This window comes from Schistocerca cancellata, chromosome 4 (assembly GCF_023864275.1).
Source record: "Schistocerca cancellata isolate TAMUIC-IGC-003103 chromosome 4, iqSchCanc2.1, whole genome shotgun sequence".
NCBI classification, from domain to species: Eukaryota; Metazoa; Arthropoda; class Insecta; order Orthoptera; family Acrididae; genus Schistocerca; species Schistocerca cancellata.
This window is the reverse complement of record NC_064629.1, coordinates 858,971,220-858,983,798: the sequence shown is the minus strand read 5'-3', so window position 1 is coordinate 858,983,798 and position 12,579 is coordinate 858,971,220. Positions and strand designations below refer to the sequence as shown.

At 40.9% G+C, this 12,579-nt stretch overlaps 1 protein-coding gene across 1 annotated transcript in view; it reads right to left on the bottom strand.

Annotated features, from left to right (window-relative positions):
* Positions 1–12,579, bottom strand: part of LOC126184989 (dual serine/threonine and tyrosine protein kinase-like) — a 295,254-nt gene that overhangs the window by 258,538 nt on the left and 24,137 nt on the right. Inside the window, exon 2 of the mRNA XM_049927698.1 lies at positions 1,295–1,528. Coding sequence (XP_049783655.1) covers positions 1,295–1,418 — 124 coding nt within the window. The 5' untranslated portion in view covers positions 1,419–1,528. The remainder of the gene's footprint in view (positions 1–1,294; positions 1,529–12,579) is intronic.

Here is a 12,579-nt window from a genome sequence, read left to right as displayed (position 1 = left end):
ATTTTTTGCGCCAGCTAGTTCCGATCCACAGACATTTTAGACAGAAACAATGCACGGTACCGCTATACCACGGGGGTAAACAGTGTATGGTTTCTCTTATATGGGACAAGACTTCCTCCAGGAAGTGCCGCAGTCTACAGTGTTGCTAGATTGTGCAGATTGCTGGACTTAGAGAATTAGCAAGTTGGCCAGTTTATTTGTCCCATGTTGCGATCGGCACGGACTTAGCCTTTGTAGCGGCCGGCCCCGGTCCAGTTTTATGTCAAAGAGTGTACCTACCTACAGTTCACTGCCTCGTCTATACCATGAGTAGCTTCCTTTCATTATTCCATTGTTCTTATTCTACCCAGGATTTCCACCTGAATATTTCCCTAACACTAATGCTTCTCTTCCTGCCTAACAATGTATACCCAATCACTCTAGAAATTTCATTTGTGTCCTTTATTCAGGTATTTTCACTTGCTTTTTATTTGTCTCTAATGAAATCATATTTTCTGTTCAAAACCTTGGAATTAACTAAATCCATGGAACTTTATAAAAAAATTTACAAATCCAAATTTCTACAACTGCACCTTCTTTTAATACCCATTACTAGATCAACAAGGATATGCTTATTAACCACATTCAACTATAAAGGAAGGACATAAACCAAAAATAGTGCATCCACTCCAATTAATAGATTCAGCTTAGATTAATCTTGAAATCGGCTAGTATTTCACAATAGGAGAAATTTCAAATTTCAATAAAATAATTGCAGCAGTTCTACCTGCAAAATCTCAAATCCAAGTGTGTGTCGAGAACCCACTGATATTTGTTTGCACTTCTTTATTTTATTTTTCAAGAAAACCACTTTTCCCCTTCTGTGCATTTGAGTTCAAAACAGTAAAGCTGGGCTTTTATATGGAAACTTCTAGCTTTTATAGTCATGTTTATCAGTCTCAAAGGATGTATGTATTTTTAGACAAAGAAGATTCTAAAGATAAATATATCCCATTGTAGCCATTCAGGACTGGCCTGCGCTGCCACTAGCTACTGATTGGAGGAGAATAATCTGTTTCCATTATCAAATCACTGTAGAATAGTCAAAGCTGCAACCATGCACTATCCTTTGTCTTCTTGAGCCAGTTGTTTCAGCACCCACTTGGGGCACTATTTCCGGAGCAACAATTTGATGGCACAAGGAGCGGCACATTGTGGTAACCACAATTGGAAGGGAGTTCTGTGATTTTTGTGTTGTAGGTATACAAATACAGAAACCTGCAGATAACAAAATTGAACTGTCATTCTTACTTACCACCTGGAAATATATTTGCTGATGCTATTTCATCCAAAGCTGTCTGAGTATCATACAGGATCTGGTGCAATTTGCAACGATTTCTTTCAAATTTTCTAAAGTCTTGAGGAATCTTGCTAAGCATGTCGAAAATTTTCAGAAATAATCTGGAAGTTCTAAATCCATTGGCACAGACCGCAAAGCTTGTTCATTGAAGTACAACTCCAGTAACTTGATGAAACCACCACTGTGAACCTATACACAACAGTAAACATGAACCAAGTAAAATTTACAGTACCAATACAATCACAAGTACACAATAAAATGATCAAAGCCTAAAACACACACACACACACACACACACACACACACAAGAACTAGTGCAGCAGTGAGACAATTTAACTACATTATGTGCATGAAAGTTTAACGACAATTCTAATCTTGTTTATGTGCCTGTTGATCATTATACATGCAAACCATATGGTGAGTTTTAGCCTTGCTCCATCCATTATTTGCATTCTACACAGGACTTTGCAGCATCTGATTCATATCATCATCATCATAATCCTAGGATTTAAGTGCAGCTTGGTGACTCAGGGGATAAGTTACAAATGATGAATCCAATGTGATGCTTGAAGTTTTCCTGGCATAAAGAGTATTCCATGAAGTTTTGGGATTGCAGCCAGATGATGTCAACTTCTTGTCACAATATTTTGGCTGACAACTGTGCAACCATCTTCAGGGGAGTGTTTAGACTGGAGACTGCCAGCTCACATCACTAACTTAACTTAAAAAAAGACGCAGATTTTCATATGCAAAAGCAGCTGCTACATGAGGGATCTGTATCGAGTTTCATGCCCTCTTTGAGTATTGCTCCATTTACGGTGTGTGGGCGGTTGCGTAACTGTGATACTACAAGTGCGCTCTGTTGGTATGCAGGTAAGTGGAGTTAAATTAATAAATAAATAAATAAAAATTAATTTAGTTGCCACAAGACGGCTCACTAGTCATAAAATGTTTTCTTTCTGTAGATATTAAATCACTTGCCTTTTGCAGCCGAGTATGTCAGCCATAGCTGAGCATTGTATCTCCACACAACAATCCATGGATTATTCTGCCACAGAAGTCTTGGCCTTGACGAGATCCTTCTGGGATTCAATTACTAAGAAGCTGACTTCTTCATTTGTGTGGGCATATTGTCCGTAGCTGCTTTACAGTTCCTGAGGGTATTTTTGTTCTGCCATTGGAATTACAAGAAAACGTGTGGTTTTTTTTCTTTTTTTTTTCACTTTATCGAAGTAAAACATTATCAGTGAACTGTAATTAAAGATATTTATAATTTGATTTGTCTTTAAGATCAAAAAACAGTTCATTAACAATATGTTACTTTTTACTTACTGTGATTTCTGCTCAGTTTCTCGACTATATCAGGGTATATAGCCTGCTAGCACATCTTTGCAGTTTTTCTTTCTTAGACACTGATACTTTTAGACTAATTTTTAGTTTCTCTGTGGTACTATGCATTTCTCACATTTTACACAGCTCACTTCTTTGCACACCACTGTTTTCTGTTTATTTTTTATACTTCGAAGTGTGTATTGTGGTTTGTAGTGTTGCCTGCATAACATTGCCTCTAGTTTGTCTTTGACCTATACTTTTTTTTTAATTTTTGTATTTTATTTAATTGTATGTGTGTAATTCTAGTTAATTATGTTGCTGTGTATTTACATACTGTGCAAGAGTATACAGTACAAACAATTCAACATTTGCAAATCATCTAACACAAAAATACCACAGACCAAGCAATATTGAAAAAGATATGAATATCATCTCCTCCCTTTCCAAGAAAATTTCCACATACACAAAGTATTAACACAAAATAAATGGTTGCTCAGTGACCAAATAAATATTGTAAAGTAGACACTACATAAAATAACTGAAAAAATTACATGAAAAATAAAAGAGCCTGTTCCATCGTTCACACTATCCCACCCACAAACCAAACCCCCCACCCCCCTCTATGTTTCATTTCACTTCTTTCTCATCACCTTCTCCTCCAACTCTCACTCCATCACATTACTACACTTTTATGTTCACTCATCACAGCTTCTCCCTACACTACCAAAAAAAAAATTACTACTACTCCTTCACTACTCTTACACAGTATATAAACACACAGCAACATAATAAAATAGAGTTACACACATACAATTAAATTAAATAAGAAAAAAGAGTATAAGTCAAAGACAAACCAGTGGAAATGTTATGTAGGCAACACTACAAACCGTGACACACACTTAGAAGTATAAAAATAAACAGAAAATAGTGGCATGCGAAAAAGTGTGCTGGGTAAAACATGATAAATGCATAGTTATGCAGAGAAACTAAAGATTAGACTGTAAGTATCAGTGTCTAACAAAGAGAAACTGCAAAGATGTGCTAGCAGACGGCATTTCCCAATGTAGGCGAAAAACCAAGCAGAAATCACAGTAAGTAAAATGCAACATATTGTTACTGAACTGTTTTTTGATCTCAAGAAAAAATCAAATTATAAATATCTTTAATTTCAGACAACTAATGTTGTTTTATCTCCATAACGCAAAACGTGTCTGGTGCAAAAAAAGAACACATTTTCTTGTAGTTGCAACAACAGAATGAAAATACCCTCAGTAATTAAGAAATCAGTGGAAATATGTTTAGCAGAAGGTCGTATTGTGATGACTGCTTTCAACTGGATAAGGCATGGGAACCGGTGATTCCTTTAATAAATACAGAAAGGAAACTGACTACTGAAATGTCCAGTGACAACTAATTTTATTAATTTGACACCTGAATTTTAACTCTTAGTCCACGTTCTAACAGAGAGCATGCATGTAGTATTATCATTACACACACGCCTTGTGCCATAGATGGAGCAATATTCAAAGAGGGCGCGAAACTCTACAGATGTCACCCATGTAGCAGCTGCCTTCGAACAACTGTCTCCATATCAATTTTTTGGGTATAAAGTTTGCAATATGAGCTAGCAACCTCCAGTGCTAAACACACACATGGCAAGAAGTCAATGTCATCCAGCTGCAATCTCAAAACTTTATGGAATAATGAATTCAGTAGTCCGAAGTTAAATCCCCAAGTGTGTCATGTTTTCTGTCAACTTTTTTCACATATGGCAATGTTTTTTTTAATGTAAAAATGCCAAGCTGCATTGTGGTTCTCAGTCCACATTTAAGTCGGCTTTAACAGCAAAAGAATGCAAGGGCATACCACCTACAATAGTGTCATGTCTAGTGAAGTACTGAGGTGTTCACAACAAAATTTGGGTTATGAAAAGCTCTACTTATGGGATTCAGTGGCCTCTACACAGGGATCTTGAGCAATGTCACTCAAATATGACGAGTGTTTAAAAATAGAAAAGTTTAAAAACTTCCATAAAAATTTGGAAAACCAAACATGTACATGTACACTTGTGAAAATGTGTATTATCTCACTTATTAAAAACTGTAAAATAACAACAATGATAAGAGAGATAAACTACCAGAGGAGAAATATTTGCCTGGTTGGTCACTAATCAAAAAGTGAATGATTAAGCCAGCAACTTTGGAACACAACACAACGTCCAACCAGAACATTTAGGATGGAGTTAAGACATTACATGAAACTGTAAAATACACGACACACTTACATGCTAAAAGCTAAGACAAACACTTAAAATGTAGTATCCTGAAGAGTGTATGACATACGTGTCACAAACATATGCAGCTTCCCACTGGAGTGGAAAACCTCAGAAAAGTGCTTTATGTCCTACACAGAGACTGATGAATGTGGCTTCATCCCACCTCTGCAATCAGAATGTGGAATACCACAGCCATATTGTTGCTTTCACTACCTTACCCTAGCGACTGTAGCACCCAAAGGGAATCCTGTATGTTCTACACTATTTTCTCCGTTGGTGTGATTGCTGTAAGGTCTGAAGACTACTAATGGAGTTGCAACAGGTGAGAAACATCACCCCTCATCATCTTTAGTGTCTTGAGATGAGGATAATTTGAGATGCCAGCACATACTGAAGAATACAGACAGTCAGTTTTGTCCTTGTAATCGGACTGCACCTATGTGCTTGTGCCATCTTGACCACAGCATACAACACAGCACAGAAACTGTGAAGATATCTAGTACATGGAACCTTAAGACACAGATAGAGTGCATCTGCATCATCTACATCCACAGCTACATCTACACTCCACAAACCACAATGAGGTGCATGGCAGAGGGTATGCTCCCACTGTACCAGTTATTAGGTTTTCCTCCTGTTCCATTGAAGTATGGAGCGAACGAAGAATGATTGTCTGAATGCCTCTGTGCATGCAGTAATTATTCTAATCTTATCCTCAGAGTAATCATTTAAGTCAGTTCTTGAAACTTTGTTGACAGACATTTTGGAATAGTTTATGTCTATCTTCAAGAGTCTTCCAGTCCAGTTCCTTCAGTACTTATGTGACCCTCTCCCACGGTTTACACAAACCTGTGACCATTCGTGCTGTGTTGTTCTGTATACGTTCAATTTCCTCTGTTAGTCCTATCTGGTATGGGTCCCACACACTTGAGCAATATTCCAGAACTGGTCGCATGACTGATTTGAAAGTGATCTCCTCCCTAGACTATTGTACATCCCCAGTATTCTAATGATAAAGCAAAATCTACCACCTGCTTTACCCTGAACCTATGTGACCATTCCATTTCATAGCCTTAAAAAGTGTTACAACCAGGTATTTGTACAAGTTGGCCAATTCCAACAGGGACTCACTGATATTATAGTCATAGGATACTACGTTTTTCTGGTTTGTTAAGTGTAAAATTTTACATTTATGAACATTTAGAGCAAGTTGCCAATCTGCATCATGTTGAAATCTTATCAAGATCTGACTGAATATTTATGCAGCTTCTTTCAGATAGTACTTCATCATAAATAACTGCATCCACTGCAAAAAGCCTGACTTTACTATTAATATTGTCTGCAAGGTCATTAATATACTACATGAACAGCACAGGTCCCAATACACTTCCCTGGGGCACACCTAAAGTCACTTCTAAATCTGACAATGACTCTCCACCCAAGATAACATGCTGTATCCTCCCGACCAAAAAGTCCTCATTCCAGTCACAAATTTCACTTGATATCCCATATGATCATACTTTTGACAATAAGTGCAGGTTCAGGACAGAGTCAAATGCTTTTTGGAAATCAAGAAATACTGCATCTATCTGGTTGCCTTGATTCACAGCTTTCAGTATGTGATGTAAGAAAAGTGCAAGTTGCGTTTCACATGATCAATGTTTTCGAAATCCATGCTGTTTGGCACTGAGGAGGTTATTCTGTTCAACATGCCTCATTATGTTTGAGCTCAGAATATGTTCTAAGATTCTACAACAAATCAACATCCAGGATACTGGACAGTAGTTTTGTGGATCACGTCTACTACCCTTCTTGTAGAAAGGTGTGATCTGCACCCTTTTCCAAGAACTGGGCATGGGTTTTTACTTCGAGGAATCTGTGATAGATTATAGTTAGAAGAGGGGCTAACTCAGTTGCAAATTCAGTATACAATCTGACGCATTCATCAGGGCCTGGAGCTTTGTTCAGTTTTAACAATTTCAGCTGTTTCTCAACACCAATGACACTAAGCCTTATTTCATTCATCTTCTCAGTGGTACGAGGACTAAACTGGGGCAATTCTCCTGGATTTTCCTTTGTAAATGAACATTTGTAAACAGAGTTAAACATTTCAGCTTTTGCTTTGCTACCCTCGATTTCAGTTACTGTCTCATTTGCTAGGGACTGGACACTAACTTTGGTGCCACTAACAGCCTTTACATATGACCAGGATTTCTTAGGGTTCTGCGAAAGATCAGTTGACAATATTCTACTATGGAAGTCACTGAAGGCATCATGCATTGCTCTCTTGACAGCCAACTGTTTCATTCAGCATATGGGTAGATCACATAACTAATGAGGAGGTACTGAATCGAATTGGGGAGAAGACAAGTTTGTGGCACAACTTGACTAGAAGAAGGGACCGGTTGGTAGGACATGTTCTTAGGCATCAAGGGATCACAAATTTAGTACTGGAGGACAGCGTGGAGGGTAAAAATTGTAGAGGGAGACCAAGAGATGAATACACTAAGCAGATTCAGAAGGATGTAGGCTGCAGTAGGTACTGGGAGATGAAGAAGCTTGCACAGGATGGAGTAGCATGGAGAGCTGCATCAAACCAGTCTCAGGACTGAAGACCACAACAGCAACAACAACACATCTCTATCTATAGCCCTATGCTTTGTTTTGCACATATTATGCAGTAATCTCTGTTTCTTTAGAAGTTTCTTTACAGTGACTGTATACCATAGAGGTTCCCTCCCATTATGAACTGTTCTACTCGGTACATATCTATCCAGTGCGTGGTCAACTGGTCTTTTAAACTTGTGACAGAGTTCCTCTACGTGCTCCTGCCCTGTGCTGAAAGTTTCAAGTGCATCACTGAGATATGACACTAAAGATTTTTTTTTATCTGGGTTATTGAACATAGATTTCTGCTTGTTTTAGTTGCCCTTTGCACTTGGGTAATCATTGTTATCACGACCACTGTTACTAGTTTCGATGTGGACATCCTCAATGAGGTCAGGTCTATTTGCTGCCATTAGATCCAATATGTTTCCATCATGAGTGGGGATCCTAACTATCTGCTCTGGATAGTTTTCAGAGAAGGCATTTAGTAAAGTTTCACAGGATGTCTTTTCATGCCCACCACTAACAAAACTGTAATCTTCCCCATTAATTGCTGGGTGGTTGAAGTCTCCACTGATGATTATGTTATGATTGGGGAACTTACATACAAGTAAATTGAGGTCTTCTCTGTTACATCAGCAGATGAGTCTGGTGTGTGAGAAAAGGATCCAATCATCCTTTATACTGAGTCTTGCCCAAGCACTCTCTCATGTGTTCGCAGCTCGAGGTCTAGTGGCTAGCGTTGCTGCCTCTGGATCACATGGTCCCGGGTTCAATTCTCGGCCGGGGTGGGGATTTTCTCTGCCCAGGGATTGGATGTTTGTATCATATCATCATCATCAGTGACAGTGGCTAGATAGGACTGTGTAAAAATTGGCTTGAGTAAAAAATTGGGACTTTGTACGGGCACTGATGACCGCGTAGTTGAGCGCCCCACAAGCTAAATATCACCATCAACTTTCACATGTAGCTTCAATTTCTATCTCAGTGGATCTGATTTTCTTGTCTACTGTGACAAATATACCCACTCCATTTCCCATTTGCCTATTCATTTGATAAACACTTAAATTTTCCCCAAAAATCTCACTGCTGTCAATTTCAGGTTTCAACACGCTTTCTGTACCTTATTTATGTGAGCCTTGCTGCTTTCATGAGTGCTTTACACTCTGGCACTTTGTTGTGAATTCTTCAGCATGTTGAATGAGGCGTCCAGACATACACATTGGTTGCACCTAGTATCCTTTCCTGTCCCTTGCTGCCATTTCCCTAGGGGGTACCATCATTTGCCATGCATTCAAACTGCCAACAATTAATACATCCCCACCCTTTTCCAACAATTAATACATCTCCACCTTTTGCATTTGTTGCCTACTGACACCCGACAAAACAGGTTTCCCCAAAATAGGTGAGGTTAGGTGAGTCCCACCAGCACAGTTTCAGTAAAAGGCAGCACCTCAAACTTGTTGGTTAGAGGGATTGGTACAACACCCTGAGTCCTCCCTGGTCCCCTTCCACCCTGTACAGGACACCTAGATCTACCACTGACACACCAGTAAACTGCAGAACGGAACTAGTCTGTATACATTATGTTGGAATATGTGAACTCTTAATATATGACAAAATAAAGCTATAAAAATCACATTTACATTGGTTTCCTCTCTAAAATTTGTCAAACTGAAAACAATTCTAGGCCTTCTAAGAGGCCAAGTCAGTGATTCATCTAGTAATACACTAATGCTCACCACACAAATTTGTAAAATTACCAACTTTTTGCCTAAGTCCCAATTACTCTCACATTACATAAAAGTTGTTCCATGGGTGGGGGATGAATGAAATTCAAGGCTGGTGCATGGGAAACAAAACTGGCCCTGTATTGTAGAAGATGGTGGTGAGGATGCAACGTATGAGATGTCGGAAGACCATTGGAGTGACAGAGACCTTAGGACCCTGAAATAGGTTGATCCTAATCCATGGTCTAAGCACCACCCAAGGGAGGTGTGGGAGAAAATATACAGTCCAGTGAGTGGAGCTGGAGATCCCAACAGAGGGAAGTGAGATGCATTCCAACCTGCAATCCCACCTGGGGGCATGTATCAGGAGGGAGACATCCCTTGTGTGCAAAGAGGACAGGGTACATGGGATGGTCAGGAAATCGACGAATGGTGACTGCGTAAGAAACTGGGAGTTGGCTCCATCATATTTGTGGAGCAGGAATCCCCACTTCTGTGAGGAGACTGTCAACGGGACTAGTGTGAAAGGTGCGAATATCTTGGCACACACCACAATGGTGAATATGGTCAAGTATTTTCAAAGTGGAAGGAGCTGCTTAGCCATAAACGTGAGTACCATAATCTAGACTGGACAAGACCAGAGCATGGTAAAGATGGAGAAGGGTAGCACAATCTGCACCCCAAGATGTGTGTGCCAGGAGGCAGAAAGCATTAAGCTTCTGCATGCATGTAGCCTTCAGGTGATGAATATGGGGTAGCCACATCACATTTTTTATAAAAGATAAGGCCCAAGATGTGATACTGTGGTACATCTACAAGCTGGTCAAAACTGGAAGCCGTGGGAGATGGTCCATGCAGAGCCCTGTTGGATGGCACCTTGGAGCCGGTGTGCAGCAGATGCTACAGACAGGGAGCTGCACCAGATGCAAAAAACATTGACATACAATGTCTGGGTAACCACAGGCCCAACAGAAGTTACAAGCCCATTGATGGCTATGACCACTGATGGCTATGAGGAAGAGACTGACACTTAACACAGAGCCCTGTGGGATACAGTTCTCCTGAATCCAAGGCGTGCTGAGTGAAGTGCCAACTCGAACCCAGGAAAGCCGGTGGAACAAAAACTCGCAGATAAAAACCAGAAATGGGTTGTGAAAGCCCCAGTCATGGAGGGTAACTAAAATGTGATGGTGCCAGGCTGTGTCATATGCCTTATGTAGTTCAAAGAAGACCACAATAAGGTGCCGGCGATTAGTAAAAACCTGTCAGATTGCTGTTTTCAATCTGAGTAAATGGTAAGTTGGAGACAGTTCTTCCCGAAAGCCTCACTGACAAAAGGTCCTGAGATTATAGTATCCAACATAATTGGAAGCTAACCATCCTCTCAAGCATGTGCATTTTCAACTTATCATGGCATAACGAACAATCCATTAAATTTTGGGCATGCAGCCGCACAAATAAAATTTCTTCCACTGATATTTTGGCCATGTGTCATCTGGCCAAAATATCAGTGGAAGATATTTTATTTATGCAGCTGCATGCCCAAAATTTAATGTATGATCCTCTCAAGCAATATACAAAGTACATCCATCAGGATGATCGGGCAGTAGCTGTCGAGAGATGACATGTTCTTCCCGGGCTTAAGGACAAGTATAACTATAATGTCCTGCCATTGCAACAGGAAAGCACCCGTGAGCCAAATGCTGTTGAAGACCCTGAGTTGATGTTGCCTCTGGGTAATGTCCAATTGTTGGATTACCTGGTTGTGGATGGAATCTGGGCCTCGGGCCATGTAATGAGAAGAGGTAAGGGCCTGCAAGAATTCCCACTCAGTGAAGGGTGCATTATAGAGTTCAGTGTGGTGGGGGTTGCAACAGATGGGTGTGTATTCAACTCAGGATTTCTGCTGAAGAAAGGTAGCTGGAAAGGAAGAAGATGCTGATGCTGTCCCAAAGTGTCACGAGGTGTTGTGCAAGGACCAGTGGATCAGTACAAAGAGCACCTAGGAGGATAAGAGCCTGGACTATTGACTGTGGCTGGTAACCTAGAAGACTGGAGCTTGGACCAAAACTGTGATGAAGAGGCATATGTCCCCATGGAGAAAACAAAGCAAGCCCAGCACTGCTTTTTACTCTGCTTAATAAGGAACAAGCCTTAGCAAAGGGGCGCTTAAAAGTGAGGAGCTTGGTCTGTGAAGGATGTCATTTAAATCGCTACAGCACCCTTCCGAGGAACTGGACAGCAACTGCTACATCCTTGGTCCACCACAGTACTGGTTGACGAAGAGGGGGACTTGGGGATAGTGTGTCAGAGATGCCCTGCACCACCGCTTCAATACAATTCGAGAGAGAGGTGTCGAAGCACACAGTAGACGTATATAAAGGCCAACTGGCCCTGCGGAATGAATAGTGTGGGGGCCTGTATGCCTGGTAGCAGCAGAGGAATGATAGAATCACCAGAAAGTGGTCACTGTCACAAAGACTGTCACAAGTGACCAGTGTAGGGAATCCACGAGAGCAGGTTCAAATGGCTCTGAGCACTATGGGACTCAACTGCTGAGGTCATTAGTCCCCTAAAACTTAGAACTAGTTAAACCTAACTAACCTAAGGACATCACAAACATCCATGCCTGAGGCAGGATTCGAACCTGCGACCGTAGCGGTCTTGCGGTTCCAGACTGCAGCGCCTTTAACCGCACGGCCACTTCGGCCAGCACACGAGAGCAGGGATGGAGATAGTGAGATCAATAGCAGTAAAAAGTTCCATGAGCAGCAGGGAAGTGGGTAGGGCAACCATCATTGAGGAGACAACGTCTGTAATAAGTTGGTCAATTAGGAGACCCCTATCCGTTGAAGTGGCACTCCCACACAGGGGAGGTTTCCCTCCCGAGGAGGAGAAATGAGGGCAGGAGTCGCTGTATTAAAGTAGACAGTTCAACATAAGGAAGTGGCCTACCTGGAGGGAGGTAGACATTGCAAACGGTGATTGCCAGAGTTGTTTGTATCATAACCACTATTGCTTCCAGGTTGGTATGAAGGGAGATCCAGTCACTAACCACATCAGAATGAACCAAAATGCAGACCCCTCCAGGTGCTATCTCGGGGCTGGCACAGTTCCGACAGAAAGACCGATAACCACGAAATGTTGGACAGTGGTCATCACGGAAGCACATTTTTTGAAGAGCAAGACAGAACACAGAATAGCAGGAACCAAGGTGATAATAGTACCCGTTGCAACTCCACTAGAATATCATGAGGTGAGAGTCCAGGTTAGACACAGAGAAGCCGAGGGGAGGT